We start from the raw sequence: 16,702 nt of genomic DNA, 5'->3' as shown, positions 1-16,702 counted from the left end.
GGTATGCAAAATGGGTCAACTTTGAGCACCTCTATTTTGGCATTCAGGTCATTTGCATTAACCCATTTTTGCGTTGACTCAATGCACACTCACTGGAATCTACCCACAGACTCAGACATACTGACACTCCAACAGACACGCACACGCACGCTCACACACAAAACACACACACACACACACACACACACACACTGCTGCTACTCTGTTTATTATCTATCCTGATTACCTAATACATTTGAACCCTTACCTACATGTACGTATTACCTTAACTACCTTGTATCCCTGCAGATTGACTCGGTACAGGTACTCCTTGTGTATAGCTTCCGTATCTATTGTTACTATTTTCTATATATATATATATATATATATATATATATATATATATATATATATATATATATATATATATATATTTTTTTTTTTTCTTACATTTGAAAACAAGCTCGTAAGTAAGCTTTTCAGGGTAAAGTCTACACCTGTTAGATTCGGCGCATTTGACAAATACAATTTTAATTTGTTTTGGTAGAGATTTCACATTTTGATCAGAAGCTGCAACAGCATGTAACGACTACATTATTGGTAGTAATGGGTGTAAAGTGGTTGGAAATCACCACTAGAGGACATGGAAATAATGAAGTATTAGCCTATGTATGATTTGGGTTTGTGTGGGGCCATTGCACATTCATCTACTGATCAAGTCTTGTTATTGTAAGACCCTCTTTGGTTCTTACATGGTGTTCTTACACTATGTTGCTGTGTCTGTGTAGGCTATGTAGAGAGGCCTTCGGAGGAGCCCGGCTGGGGCAGACTGGAGCTGGCAGCAGTCATCCTGGTGCCCTCTACCCTGCTCTGTGTGAGCATCCTGCTGGGTGTGTGTGTGGTGCAGAGCCAGCCCTGTGCCTACAACCGGGCCCACAAGAATGACGCGGAGGAGCCCCTGGATGACCAAAGTCTTATGTCCCCCGATAAGTGTCTTAAAGACCTCATCTACGATATGAGCACCTCCGGCTCAGGCTCCGGTAAGAGAGAGTCTCTATGTATGGTTCAATGTACAGTCATAGAAACATAATCACTACAATGGGCATCCCCCATCAAGTCCATGGGTCTCTAATGGGGATTCTATTTAGGCATGCATGGGGGAGAGCAGGTAATGGTGCTCTGATAGATGGACCTCATAACCAACTTAGCATTTTACATCAATTTGATGTTTTAATATTGAAAATTGGGCAGCAAGTGTGAGTAACAACACACTGAGTTCAGAGATTATAATTGGATTATGTTCTTGACGGGAGCATTTGCAACGGATTCATCAGATTTTTGTTTTGTTTTACAGGGCTACCACTGCTGGTACAAAGGACAATAGCTCGGACCATCGTGCTGCAGGAGACCATTGGGAAGGGCCGCTTCGGGGAGGTGTGGCGAGGGAAGTGGCGAGGGGAGGACGTTGCGGTGAAGATCTTTTCATCCCGTGACGAGAGGTCCTGGTTCAGAGAAGCAGAGATCTATCAGACCATCATGCTCCGACACGAGAATATCCTGGGATTCATTGCAGCTGATAACAAAGGAACTTATTGACATATTTGGTCCAAATGGCACCCTATTCCCTATATAGTGCACTACTTTTCACCAGCGCCCTATATACTATATAGGGAATAGGGTGCCATCTGGGACGCATTCTTGATATAACTGCCCTTGGTATGCTATTTTGACTATGTCGTGACTTCAACAGGAAAAGCTCTTGGCCCTAACTACATTTCATGTCATGTACATTGTTTTAAGGTGTGACAAGAAGCTTTCTCAAGTATGACTGTACACTAACCCCAGGTGTATGACCATACCCTTTTGCTGTCTTCTGCAGATAATGGCTCTTGGACCCAGCTGTGGCTGGTGACCGAGTACCACGAGCACGGCTCCCTGTTCGACTACCTGAACAGGTACACAGTGTCTGTGGATGGCATGATCGTTCTGGCCTTGTCCATCGCCAGCGGCCTGGCACACCTCCACATGGAGATCATTGGCACTCAGGGTGAGGTGTTGGCACCTTTACCTTCCCGTAATGGGAATTTAAGATGACTATCATTTTTAGATTCAGAGTGATTGATATAATGTAGCATATTTAGAGTCTCTGTATCCTACAGTTCCACAGATATACCACGCACTACAAGGCTTATTTGTAGTGTGGTATAGGCTTCAATAACAATAGAAAACCTGTGTATCTGTCAGTCTAGTTTTGGACTGATGCCATTCCCACTTTAGATATTCTATTGAACATCCCACAGGATTGGCATGTATTCTTGTAGTGGAAATAATGACTCACCAAAGGTCAGAACTATAATTACTTGGACTTGGCGAGGGCCTCCTTTTATAACAGAACAACCATAGAAAATCCTCTTTCTTATCTTAGAAAAGCTACTTTCCAAAGCACATTATTTGTGTTGCTAGTTACTTGCGGATGTGAGCTTGTTGCATTCACAAAGATAGCCTTATTTCTATACAAATTGTTTCTTCTGAATTATCTTTCTTTAACATGTTTGCACAGTACTACTGTTAATCTATTGTTAGCATCTATTTTGCAAGGGCTATATTACAGTGAATAGACATGAAATATAACCAGGGTTGGGGAGTAACGGATTACATGTACATGTAGTCCGTTACATGTAAGGGATTACAAAAAACTGGTAACTGTAAATATTGTAATCAGATTACAGATACCTTTGAAAAACTAGATGATTACTTCATGGATTACTTTTAAATTCGGAAAGGATGTTTGCAAAAATAAATCTTGACATCTCAATGACATTCAAATCAGCATTGAAAGAAGGTCCAAGTTTAAATTTGTTCCACCTTGAGCGAGTCTGACCACAAGTCAGAGACTACAATGATGACACACCAAATGTGTTGGATGACTCGCAGGAAAAGAGCAGGAATAGGCTTTTTTAGGCTACAGTCCAAGCTATGTCTTCCAATGGTGCAACTGCTGTCGGCATCAGAAGATTATCCAACTTGAATAAACGCTTGGAGGTAAGGATGACAGCAGTGGTGTAGTCCACGGCGATACAGCTAACACTTATTATTGATATCTACATAGCGCATTAACGTGAATCACACTGCTGCTCTGTCATTTAGCTGTTTGTGACTTGGATTGTGGATGGCTGTTCACAAATATAAATATGTATTGAACCCAATAATGATTGAATTCAAGAAGTTTAAGCTGCCTATCAATCATTGTTTTTGAAACCAGTGGACAGCCAGTGAAATATGCGCTCTTGCAACAGCTGCATAGTTCGGGTCCCAGCCTATGGAATAAAAGTGGGGCTTTTATTGCTCAATCTAATTCATGCTGAGAAAAAAAATAAATCCATATGCCTAATGGAGATATGCTCAAACTCGCACACTTTTGATAGACTTAAAGGGGCAATCTGTAGTTGCTACATCCATTTTTGGACTTATCAATGATATACATTGCCAGTCAAAAGTTTGGACACACTCATTCCAGGTTTTCTCTTTATGTGAAGACATCAACATTATCAAATAGTACATATGGAATCATGTAGTAACCAAAAAGTGTTAAACAAATCAAAATATATTTTATATTCAAAGTAACCACCCTTTGCCTTGATGACAGCTTTGCACACTCTTGGCATTCTCTCAATCAGCTTAATGAGGAATTCTTTTTCAACAGTTCCCACATATGCTGAGCACTTGTAGCTGCTTTTCCGCCACACGGCGGTCCAACTCAACCCAAGCATCCCAATTGGGTTGAGGTCTGGCGTTTGTGGAGGCCAGGTCATCTGATGTAGCACTCCATTTTATTTATTTCACCTTTATTTAACCAGGTAGGCTAGTTGAGAACAAGTTCTCATTTACAACTGCGACCTGGCCAAGATAAAGCATAGCAGTGTGAACAGACAACACAGAGTTACACATGGAGTAAACAATAAACAAGTCAATAACACAGTTGAAAAAAAGAAAAAAAAGAGTCTATATACGTTGTGTGCAAAAGGCATGAGGAGGTAGGTGAATAATTAGAATTTTGCAGATTAACACTGGAGTGATAAATTATCAGATGGTCATGTGCAGGTAGAGATACTGGTGTGCAAAAGAGCAGAAAAGTAAATAAATAAAAACAGTATGGGGATGAGGTAGGTAAATTGGGTGGGCTATTTACCGATGGACTATGTACAGCTGCAGCGATTGGTTAGCTGCTCAGATAGCAGATGTTTAAAGTTGGTGAGGGAGATAAATGTCTCCAACTTCAGTGATTTTTGCAATTAGTTCCAGTAACAGGCAGCAGAGAACTGGAAGGAAAGGCGGCCAAATGAGGTTTTGGCTTTAGGGATGATCAGTGAGATACACCTGCTGGAGGGCGTGTTACGGGTGGGTGTTGCCATCGTGACCAGTGAACTGAGATAAGGTGGAGCTTTACCTAGCATGGACTTGTAGATGACCTGGAGCCAGTGGGTCTGGCGACGAATATGTAGCGAGGGCCAGCCGACTAGAGCATACAGGTCGCAGTGGTGGGTTGCATATCGCAGGGACTATTCGATGCTATTGCAGTCCGCCACAGGATGTTTTTGTGCTGGTCGAGGGCAGTCAGGTCTGGAGTGAACCAAGGGCTATATCTGTTCTTAGTTCTGCATTTTTTGAACGGAGTATGCTTATCTAAGATGGTAAGGAAGTTACTTTTAAAGAATGACCAGTTATCCTCAACTGACGGGATGAAGTCAATATCCTTCCAGGATACCCGAGCCAGGTCGATTAGAAAGGCCTGCTCGCAGAAGTGTTTTAGGGAGCATTTGACAGTGATGAGGGGTGGTCGTTTGACTGCGGACCCGTAGCGGATACAGGCAATGAGGCAGTGACCGCTGAGATCCTGGTTGAAGACAGCGGAGGTGTATTTGGAGGGCCAGTTGGACAGGATAACGTCTAAGGGTGCCCTTGTTTATAGATTTAGGGTTGTACCTGGTGGGTTCCTTGATGATTTGTGTGAGATTGAGGGCATCTAGCTTAGATTGTAGGACTGCCGGGGTGTTAAGCATATCCCAGTTTAGGTCACCTAACAGAACAAACTCTGAAGCTAGATGGGGGCGATCAATTCACAAATGGTGTCCAGGGCACAGCTGGGAGCTGAGGGTCGGTAGCAGGTGGCAACAGTGAGAGACTTATTTCTAGAGAGAGTAATTTTTAAAATTAGTAGTTCGAACTGTTTGGGTATGGACCTTGAAAGTATGACATTACTTTGCAGGCTATCTCTGCAGTAGACTGCGACTCCTCCCCCTTTGGCAGTTCTATCTTGACGGAAAATGTTAGTTGGGTATGGAAATCTCAGAATTTTTGGTGGCCTTCCTAAGCCAGGATTCAGACACGGCAAGGACATCAGTGTGTGGCAGAGTGTGCTAAAGCAGTGAGTAAAACAAACTTAGGGAGGAGGCTTCTGATGTTGACATGCATGAAACCAAGGCTTTTTCGATCACAGAAGTCAACAAATGAGGGTGCCTGGGGACATGCAGGGCCTGAGTTTACCTCCACATCACCTGCGGAACAGAGGAGGGGGAGTAGTATGAGGGTGTGGCTAAAGGCTATCAAAACTGGTCGCCTAGAGCGTTAGGGACAAAGAATAAAAGGAGCAGATTTCTGGGCATGGTAGAATATATTCAGGGCATAATGCGCAGACAGGGGTATGGTGGGGTGCAGGTACAGTGGAGGTAAGCCCAGGCACTGGGTGATGATAAGAGGTTGTATCTCTGGACATGCTGGTTGTAATGGGTGAGGTCACCGCATGTGTAGGAGGTGGGACAAAGGAGGTATCAGAGGTATGAGGAGTGGAACTGGGGGCTCCATTGTAAACTAAAACAATGATAACTAACCTGAACAACAGTATAGAAGGCATATTGACATTTGAGAGAGACATACAGCGAGGCATAAAGTAATCACGGGTGTTGCTTGGGAGAGCTAGCTAAAACAACAGGTGAGACAACAACAGCTAATCAGCTAACACAACAACAGCAGGTGAAATGGTGATGACTAGGCAGAGAGGGTCAGATTTACTACACACAGAGCCTGAGTTTGCGGCTGGGGCCGACAGATAAAAAATAAATAAACAGAATGGAGTACCGTGATTAATGGACAGTCCAGCAGGCATCAGCTACTGTATGTAGCCAAGTGATCATAGTGTCCAGGGGTCAGCAGTAGATGGAACAGGGAACCCGCCACTACGCTAGCAGGCGACAAGGCGTTTAAAGTTAGTAGCCCTCCGACGGAGGCCGGTTGAAGGCACAGCGGATGGAGTATTCCTCGGCAGACCAGTCGTGGTGGTGTGGCGGGGTGCCGTGTCAACAGAGAATCCAAGCAAGATGGCGAAAGAGGTATTGTAGAATTTAGTTTGCTGGCTGGGAGATGCGCCTGGCTCACGGCTAACTGGTGCTAGCTTCGTGGCAGTGGCCATAACCACTATAGCCAATCGGTAGCAGTGGTGATCCGGTGCCAAGGTCCAGAGTTTACAGCAAGGATCTGGTGGAGTATCGGGCTCTAGCCGTGTATGGGTGGGGTTCGGGTGAACAGCTGAGTAGGCCGGGGGGTGGGCCTCAGGGATAGCTTTGGTACTGGGTGCCACGGTGAGCTAGCTATCTGCAAGCTGTGAGCTAGCTAGCTGTGAAGATCAGAAGTTGTGGTCCAGGGATTACGACAGGAATCCAGCGTTGTTGTGGAGAGACCGTCCGATACTGGTAGACTGGCGAGTATTATCCAGGCTAAGAACAGGGCTGGTATCTGTGCAGAAGGTAAAAGCCGCAAGCAGTGGCTAACAATGACTGAATAGGTAATTAGCTGGTTAGCTTCTGGAGGTTCTTGAATGTGTTCTAAAATTAAAAATAATGGCGATACCCTATCACATTGGGTGAGGCAGGTTACCGGAAGGTATAATCAAATTAAAAATCGAAAAGAGATTGAAAATAAAATTGAAATATATATATATATATATATATATATATATATATATATATATATATATATATATATATATATATATATATATATATATATATATATATATATAAAAAAAAATACGAAAAATACAAGTACACGAGACACGAACAAAACACGTCTTCACTGCTACGCCATCTTGGTACACTCGCCATCTCCATCACTCTCCTTCTTGGTGAAATTGCCCTTACACCGCCTGGAGGTGTGTTGGGTCATTGTCCTGTTGAAAAACAAATGATACTCCCACTAAGTGCAAACCAGATGGGATGGCGTATCGCTGCAGTGTGCCTTGAATTCTAAAACAAATCAGTCAGTGTCACCATCAAAGCATCATCACATTATGGATGGTCAGTCCTTGCATCCATAGCTCCGTCTATTAATCTGAGAGTGGTTACATTTCTCCAGGCCCATCCCTCAGCTTTTTACCAAAACAGGGGCGACCATTTTGTTGTTTCATTTGTGAATTTGCCCTTTTAAACAGCTGTACATTATCAAGATATCAAATTGTCCCCACCAAATAGGTAAGCAATAGGCCTATAGCAAATGCAGCATATGGCATACATTTTTCACATGTAAGTAGCACTTTTCAGTAGTGCTCAAAGCATGCCATTCCATGAGGGCAGCATTATTTTTCAACCTGAATCAATGAGCCCAATCAGTCTTCCATGACAACAAAATCATGAACAACAGAGTAGGGCTGGCTATTAAGTCCTTAGTTGTGGGGTTATGCTCATGTAAAACAATTTGGCTAATCTATACTTCCATATTTCCAAGTCCTATTCTTGAATATCAAGAGGTATAACATTTACTGGAATGACTGGAATTGTGATAGACTTTGGTTTTTAATGTAAAGATAGAACTTTGAAATGACATGTAATAAAACTGAGTTGTGATGTGTTTTACAGGGAAACCTGCCATTGCCCACAGAGACATCAAGTCTAAAAACATTCTGGTGAAGAAGAATGGGACGGCTGTCATAGCAGACCTCGGATTGGCTGTGAAACACGACTCCAGAACCAACATCATTGATATACCGTCCAATCACAGAGTAGGAACAAAAAGGTAACTAGGCAGCTTTTAACTGAGAGAAAATACCATGGGCTTGTCTATTGGCCACTTTGATCAACTTTTTCAATTATTAGTATTTTATCTTTTTTATCCTTTTTAGAGAGATGGAGGGAGCAATATTGGCCGACGATCAGGAAGGTCTCACATTGACTGTGTGTCCAAAATGCCACAGCTAGAGTCAGAAATGGTGCACTAGGGAATAGGGTGCCATTTGGGACGAATCCAAGACTTTACATCTCCCTTGCCCTCGTTTGTTTATGAAATTGATGGCTAGCTGACAGGTATCCTCTTCCACGCGCTACCTCCATAATTCAGAGCTCCTATTTTTAGGACACCATGTGCCGTTTGTTAACTTTTAATATAGTGATGGGACCGCTGCTCACATGGAGCCCTGTCTTCTGTCTATATAATAATAAAATGTCTTTGTCTGTGTATCTCTGTGTGCCTGCTGCCTGTCTGCTGCCTGTCTGCAGGGTGGGAAATTAACTTTTTGGTCCAACAGCCACTGGTGGAAGATACTTTTACTGTCCAAAATGTATTTTTCTCTGTAATTACACCACAAATCACCCCCCAAAAATGTATTACTAGTAAGAAGTTATGGTTTATATTTCTTAATTTCCTTTCATTTTTGTGACCTGCTTCTTTTTAAGCAATGTATGTTAAAATGAATCATTTCGATCCAATAATCCAAACAGATAAACAGTTCTACAGCTGAACATCAAAGAATCAACAATGTGCCTGCCCTGCCACAACATGCTGAGTGATGCAGCTTATTTAATATTATAGTTCAGGGCTCAATGCTGACATTTTTTACAAGAAGTACACGATGTTCTCATAAGTAGAAATGTAGAAGCAAAATACTAAATCAAGGAGAGCAACGACTAAAGGTTAATGAAAAAATGTTTTTGGGAGTGATCCATCCTCAATCAAGCACAGTCATTAGGTGAGACAAAGGGACCAGCTGTGGCAACTAAGGCACTTGCTTGTCTGTGATGGAGAAGAAAAAAATCATCTCAGACTGCGATGTCTTCCTAGGAGCAGACAGTTGCAGCAAACTCTAACTTTGATAAACAACCTAGCATGTGAACACTGTCCAAGAAACAACGACAAAGTCACACTTTTAGTAGCCCCTTACGTGTGGGATTTGGCTAGAAGAAAAAAAAACAGTTCCCAAATGCTCTGTGTGACCACCTGCCAACATGGCGTGTGAAATATAGCTATAGTACATTCTTACCCGCCGATGACAAACTATACTCTCATTTGGCGGGTGGATGGTGATCATTTCCAACCCTGGCTGTCTGTGTATCTCTGCCAGGACGTTGAGTGTCTTCAGATGCGTCAGTGTTGACTCACTCCCCCTAATACCCTGTTGGTTAGTAGTTAAAGAGTTCATCCTCCCTCGGCAGGTACATGGCCCCAGAACTGCTGGATGACACGATCAATATTGGCAGCTTTGAGTCATTCAAGCGGGCAGACATCTACTCCCTGGGCCTTGTATTCTGGGAACTGGCAAGGAGGTGTTCCATCAGGGGTACGTATTTTTAAAACTCTTAGTACAAAAGCGACCGGAAGCAAATACAATGGAAGGCTACTAGAAATGGCAGTATTTAAAGCTGAAGCTAATACTCTATTCCCTGTATGCACTAAAGGGTGCCATTTGCGACACCTTCAAGTTATTTAACTCTTACTACAAAAGCAACATTAAGCAAATGAAATGGAAGTTGGGAAGTCTAGTCTGTGCAGCTAATGCACACAGAGAAATGACACTGGAGTAGTGATTGATGCAGTTACTGGTTTATTGGGTCGGCGATGCATATACTTTATTCAGTGATTCATCATTTAATGAATATTAATCAATTATAATTTTACCACTGATATTAGGTAAACACAATTTCTCATATTGCCATGGAACTGATGAATGATGGTACATTTGTGCCAGGGAAATGAAGAAATGTGCTTGCCCCCCCCCCACACAGGACTTCAAGAAGATTTTCAGGTGCCTTACTATGATATGGTGCCTTCAGATCCTTCTGTGGAGGACATGAGAAAGATAGTCTGTGACCAGAAACTGAGACCCAACATTCCCAACCAGTGGCAGAGCTGTGAGGTGAGAGATTTTTTTTTTGACTGGGATAGGGTTGCAACTTTCCCAGCTTTTCCAGAAACCCCGGTTGGAAGATTCCTGGAATCGGTAGGGAATAAGCAGGAACTCCGTGAATCCTCAGAACGGGAAGCCTAGGAATTTTTGGACAAATTTTACAACCCTAGACTTAAAAAAATAAAATGATAATAATAATTTAGCATCCACTACAGAGCCATAGGGCCGACTGAAGTCAGATTGGGAATACAATATACTTATTGTATATTAGCTTGGTTAGCATTTAGAATTGTACCTCTGTAAATTGAACTGCTGTTTTTGAGGAAGGTTTTACTTGCAATGACTGATATAGGGTTGTCTAACATAACTTATTTGAATGCACTTACTGTAATTCCAAGTTGCTCTGCTCTGGACAAGAGTGTCTGCTAAATAGCCAAAAATGTACAATTTTGACCTGTTGATTGAACATGATCCTTCTTGATTCACCAGGCACTGCGGGTGATAGGCAAGCTGATGCGCGAGTGCTGGTATGCCAACGCTGCAGCTCGCCTCACTGCGCTGAGGGTCAAGAAAACCGTCTCTCAGGTGACTGTACTCAAGGACATCAAAGATTAGCTAGCCCACTGGCTGGCGCACCGTTATTGGTCTGGAGCAAAGCATCCTCAAGACCACGCTGAAACAAGAAACACTCAGCTGGGTCGTATTAATTAGAAACCAAACAAAAGAAAATGCGGGGGACTACCTAAACCTATCCAATAAGACATTCTCATTACAAAAGGTTTTGTTGTGGTTAGTAAATGTAGGTTTTAGCACGGTGTTACAAATGCCTGTATTGCAAGAATCAAGATTTGTTTTGTTTTATGAGCGTTCATGTCCGCTTGTTTTCGTGGAGATGAGTCTTTTTGGTCTCATCTCCTCCGCGCCTTCTGTGCTGTTTGCACCTTCCCACTTGCGCGCACACACACACACACACACACACACACACACACCAAGCCTTTCCCCATGCCACTCACGTCGAACATTAAAGATGTTCTATTTGCATTTGAGGGTTGGTCCAACAGAATTGGTCACATGGACACCCAAACACAATGAGACATTATAATACTGTAACAGAGGGGAAGTTACCTTTTCTAACCTTTTTATGTCTCGACTCCCAGACCCTCCTAGAACTGGAAGATCAGTGAACATGATTGTGGAACATTTAATGCACAGTTTCTGTCACACTGTGACAGAAATGCAGTACTTGGTACCAAGTTCCGCTAGGAGCATTTTAGCCACATACTGTGAATGTGCTAGCTGTCTAGTCTGTTTTTATAAATGTGCAATGAGCATAAGAAGCAGCATTTTATATAAGGTAGGCCACTTGATTCCAACATCTGAACAAAGTGGACAGGCTAGTATGCTGTTCAAACAGTTGGAGACGGATAGGAGGTTGTGTTCAGAACAGTTCAACTGTTCTAGCTACCTTGCTAGCAAGCAAATAGATCCAAATTGGCTAGACTTTAAATGTAGAGATTAGCTGGCTACTCACTAGCGCGTGGGCTTGTGCTTGAGAGATTGTTTATGAGACCTGTTTTAATTTTCTATAATGCCTGTTCAGAGAAGTTGGTCATTTTTAGTGCATGGTTCAGGTAAAGAAAAAAAAGGGCATTTTCATAGACTTGAAAGCCAGATCAGTGATTATTGCAAACAAACAAGTTAAATACTATTTGATAAAACAATGTAATTATTAATGGGTCTTATGGTTGTGGAAGGCTTATCTTTAGTATAGGTATAACTTCAAAAGTCTTGAATTCATTCGATTATTCCTGACCGTTTGAAATGCGGTGTATTGCCCTTTTAATTGTGCAACAAAGCTTATTTAAAGAAAACATTTTAAAAAATCAAGATGTATATCGTGAATCGGCCATATTTAGATAAGCGTTTTAGGCCATATCGCCCAGTCCTATATGGTGTGCACTAATGAATACGACCCAGCAGTGAGCATGCTCAGCTTGTGATGCCAAAAGAGCCTGCTGTGGTTCAGCAGGGAACACTCCTGTCCAGCCCTGCAGTGTGTGACTGCCTAGAACTGGATCAACCAATCCAGAGGAACAGGAAATGAAACTGTGACCTATCAGAAGAAGATGGATGATTTACAATGTACTGATTTCCTCTGCTACCTCAGATGTTTTTAAGTGCCCAAAAGCTTGAAGTTGCACATTGAACGCTTCGTGCCATATTATACTGTATGTAGTGCTAGGCAACATGCAAAATGACTGTAAATGCTAAATGTTACTGAGTAACGCACTCACTGCTATGCCTGATTTGTACAGGACACACAAGGTCTATACCCATAAAGGTAATTGTTACTTGGGAGCTGCCCCTCCCTCCCCCAACCTATTATATTTGTCATCTATATATATATCTTTTTATATAAGACTTGAAAATAATGCCTATTTCAACTATACTATGTATTTAAGTCAAACATAGTCCAATATGTTGTATAATAAAATAGATGATTTTTAAAGGTACAATCTGCAGGTGTAACAATAACAAAGCCGTCAACCCACCCCTGATTTTGTCAACAGCTGAGGGATGGAGATGGAGAAATGTAACTACTCTCCTAATTCATAGACGGGTGTGGATGCAGCGACTGATCATCCATGATATCAAAATGATAGTTTTCACCATGTTTTGAGGCTACGCAATGCAAACAATTGCATTGTTTACAGACAATGGAGTAAAACAAGCTTGCATTTTCGGTTTTGATGTGGTACGACAGTCTTACTAAGCTCATGACAAAATGTATATTCTTCAAGAGTCAATATCATCAATTGAATAAAAGTTTTAAAAAACAACTATGTAGCAAACACAGATTGTCTCTTTTAAACACAACCGCACAAATGATGTATGATTTAGATGTATTTTCCCTAACACCCACATCTTCTCTGAGAAGCACAACTTTTGTTATATTACAGAAGAGAGAACTACACCGAACAAAAATGTACATGCAACAATTTCAAAGATTTAACTGAGTTATAGTTCATATAAGGAAATCGGTCAATTGAAACAAATAGATTCGGCCCTAATCTATGGATTTCCCATGACTGGGATAATATATAAATGCATCTGTTGGTCACAGATACCTTGAAAAAAAAGTAGGGGCGTGGCTCAGAAAACTAATCACTATCTGGTGTGACCACCATTTGCCTCATGCAGCGCAACACATTTATTTCGCATAGAGTTGATCAGGCTGTTGATTGTGGCCTGTGGAATGTTTTCCCAGTTCTCTTCAATGGCTGTGCGAAGTTGCTGGATATTGCCAGGAACTGGAAGACTGTCATACAGATTGATCCAGAGCATCCCAAACATGCTCAATGGGTGACATGTCTGGTGAGTATGCAGGCCATGGAAGAACAGACATTTTCAGCTCATGGAATTCTGTACAGACCCTTGCGACATGGGGCTGTGCATTATCATGCGGAAACATGAGGTGATGGATGAATGGCAAGACAATGGGCCTCAGGATCTCGTCACGGTATTTCTACATTCAAATTACCATTGATGAAATGTAATTGTGTTTGTTGTCCTTAGCTTATGCCTGCCCATACCATAAACCCACCGAAACCATGGGGCACTCTGTTCACAACGTTGACATCAGGAAACCACTCGCCCACACAATGCCATACACGCTGTCTGCCATCTGCCCGGTACAGTTGAAACTGTGACTCATCTGTGAAGGGTACACATCTCCAGCGTGCCAGTGGCCATCGAAGGTGACATTGTCCCACTGAAGTCTTACGCCCCAGAAGTGCAGTTTGGTCAAGACCTTGGTGAGGACAAGGAGCACACATGAGCTTCCCTGAGACGGTTCTGACAGTTTGTACAGAACATTCTTTCGTTGTGCAAACCCAGTTTCATCAGCTGTCCGGGTGGCTGGTCTCAGACCATCCCGCAGGTGAAGAAGCCGGATGTGGAGGTCCGGGGTTGGCATGGTCTGTGGTTGTGAGGCCGGTTCAACGTACTACCAAATTCTCTAAAATGACATTGGAGGCGGCTTATAGTAGACAAATTAATATTAAATTATCTGGCAAAAGCTCTGGTGGACATTCCTCCAGTTAGCATGCCAATGGCACCCTCCCTCAATTTGAGACATCTGTGGTGTTGTGTGACAAAACTGCACATTTTAGAGTGGCTTTTGTAATGATCATGCTGTTTAATCAGCTTCTTGATATGCCACACCTGTCAGGTGGATGTGTTATCTTGGCAAAGAAGAAACACACTCTAACAGGGATGTAAACTAATTTGTGCACAGAATGAGAGAAATAAGCTTTTTGTGCGTATGGAACATTTCTGGGATCTTTTATTTCAGCTCATGAAACGTGGGACCAACACTTCACATGTTGCATTTATATTTTTGTTCAGTATATTTAGATGGTTTTGTTGTTTAATACATAATTATGGAAACACTTATTTCATAGGGATATATTTATACTCTATATCCAAGGCCTTTAATTGAATGCTGCACTATGTAGAGACACTATGAAAGGCCAATGTGAAAATATATACATTTTGTACTTTATTTTAATTTATCTTTTCATTTAGATAATTTTTTCATGCAGTACATTGTTATAAGTTACTTAAGCATGACTGAACATTTTCAAATTGTTCACATGAAATTGTTTTTTAGCTAGAGCTTTTGTGTTATCAAGAAACACGGCCACTTTTTATTGACATTTTGTTAATCACCTGGAATATGATAAACCCCTTGTAATGCTTTTCAGTCAAAAATGTCTTTTTAATTTGTTGGTTTTCTACTAAAAGAGGAATTTTACAGTGAGTCGTCAGCACAGCCGTACGTTTCAACAAGGACTGTGTTCAGGCTGCTCATGTGAACACTAATACCATTGTGAGATCTGGCTTGTGAACTCTTTCCATAACAGGTTTAGGAATGGAAATATTGTGTGGGTGTCTACTGTACACCACAGGGCAGGCCTGGTGCTCTGTTTGTTTAGGCCTGAAGCATGTTCAATCAGAATTATAGCACATACATGTTGCCAATGTACATATGTATTGTCTGTGGTGTCATTTGACAAAAAAACAAAGTCTCCAATTCATTACAGAGATTGTTTAAGATGAGTGCTGTTTTAGAATAATACACTTTACTGATCCATATCAATAATACACTTTACTGATCCATATCAATAATACACTTTACTGATCCATACCCTGGCTTTTAATTACTTGTAGATTTACTCTGTTGTGTTGTGGATGGGATGGTGGCAGTACAGTATCTATGAAGCATGGTCAATGTAGCCTCTGTAGTTGCTTCATGGGGTGTAAATGACCGGTTCGCTGCTCTGCTGCACATGTAACCGTATCACTTAGTCAATGTTACAATGACATTTTGTATGTAAAAACAATGATCTGTGTAATTATTTGACAAATTATGTAACAACAAAAAAACTCATATTGACATTGCAGTATTTAGTGCTCTGCCTGTATCCTGTGGACAAACAGTTATTTGTCTAAATTGGAATACAGACATGCTTTTGTCATGTGTCGAGGCCGTTTCTATGGCTGAGTTTACACAGGCATCCCAATACTGATATTTTCTCCCACTAATTAGTCTTTTGACCAATCATATCAGATCTTTTCACATAGGCTGTTTTTCAGAGCTGATCTGATTGGTCAAAAGACCCGTTAGTGGAAAAAAAAATCAGAATTAGATTTGCTTCTGTTAAGACCATCAGTCATTCCAAAGAAGAGTATTTGTGTAATTTCTGGTCAAATATCTTTTTTGAAGATTGTGTATGACACGATTGGATGTTTTGCCTGCTCTGGTAATGCGATGCTACTTTCATAAAGAAGGATTAATGCTGGGAAATGTCATCCTCCAATAAATTAGCATCGTTCTTTCTGTTGACAAGAGTAACTAGTAACTGGGGGCGGCAGGGTAGCCTAGTGGTTAGAGCGTTGGACTTGTACCCCTGAACAAGGCAGAACAGCAATTTCACTGTCATTGTAAATAAGAATTTGTTCTTAACTGACATGCCTAGTTAAATAAATAAAATACAGCTATTTAGTGTTGTGAACTTGGACATGATATCTGTCAATATGTCATTGGATTGTCTTTCCGTTTTACACTATTTATTATGAATACATGAATCAATAAACAACTTTTCATTGAACATGAGATTTTTCTGAGTAGTTTAATATTTCATCATTTTTACCAAGTGTAATTCCCATGACAGATTATGACAGAATCAGGGCACGATTTGATCTTCCTAAATGAGAGCATTCGTTGGCATACACAATAAATTGTCATTTCAGGTAAATTATCTATTTTCCCCTGCAATGAATCTGTGGTTCAGAAAGCATTACAGCGCACTTAACAATTCTAGACATATTTTTGTCCGTTAACTGGAGGAAGTAAGCATTGCCACCTTGGCTGTTTGCAGCACTACTCATCTGAGTCAGCCGCTCCTGAATGTGCTGTGCTTTGGTTTAACTGCCTCTCCATTCGATTCTACGGCACAGTGACTGCGAACATGGACAGTCATAACGTGTTCA

At 41.5% G+C, this 16,702-nt stretch overlaps 1 protein-coding gene across 1 annotated transcript in view; it reads left to right on the top strand.

Annotated features, from left to right (window-relative positions):
* Nucleotides 1-16,320, top strand: part of LOC135547164 (activin receptor type-1C-like) — a 38,883-nt gene extending 22,563 nt beyond the window's left edge. Inside the window, exons 3-9 of the mRNA XM_064975888.1 lie at nt 768-1,019; nt 1,334-1,562; nt 1,857-2,026; nt 7,887-8,043; nt 9,456-9,580; nt 10,026-10,156; nt 10,637-16,320. Of these exons, the coding sequence (XP_064831960.1) occupies nt 768-1,019; nt 1,334-1,562; nt 1,857-2,026; nt 7,887-8,043; nt 9,456-9,580; nt 10,026-10,156; nt 10,637-10,762 (1,190 nt within the window). The 3' untranslated portion in view covers nt 10,763-16,320. The remainder of the gene's footprint in view (nt 1-767; nt 1,020-1,333; nt 1,563-1,856; nt 2,027-7,886; nt 8,044-9,455; nt 9,581-10,025; nt 10,157-10,636) is intronic.
* The last annotated feature ends 382 nt before the right edge of the window (nt 16,321-16,702 follow it).

Source organism: Oncorhynchus masou, chromosome 10, assembly GCF_036934945.1.
Source record: "Oncorhynchus masou masou isolate Uvic2021 chromosome 10, UVic_Omas_1.1, whole genome shotgun sequence".
Classification (NCBI taxonomy): domain Eukaryota; kingdom Metazoa; phylum Chordata; class Actinopteri; order Salmoniformes; family Salmonidae; genus Oncorhynchus; species Oncorhynchus masou.
This window is presented reverse-complemented; position numbering and strand designations above follow the sequence as displayed.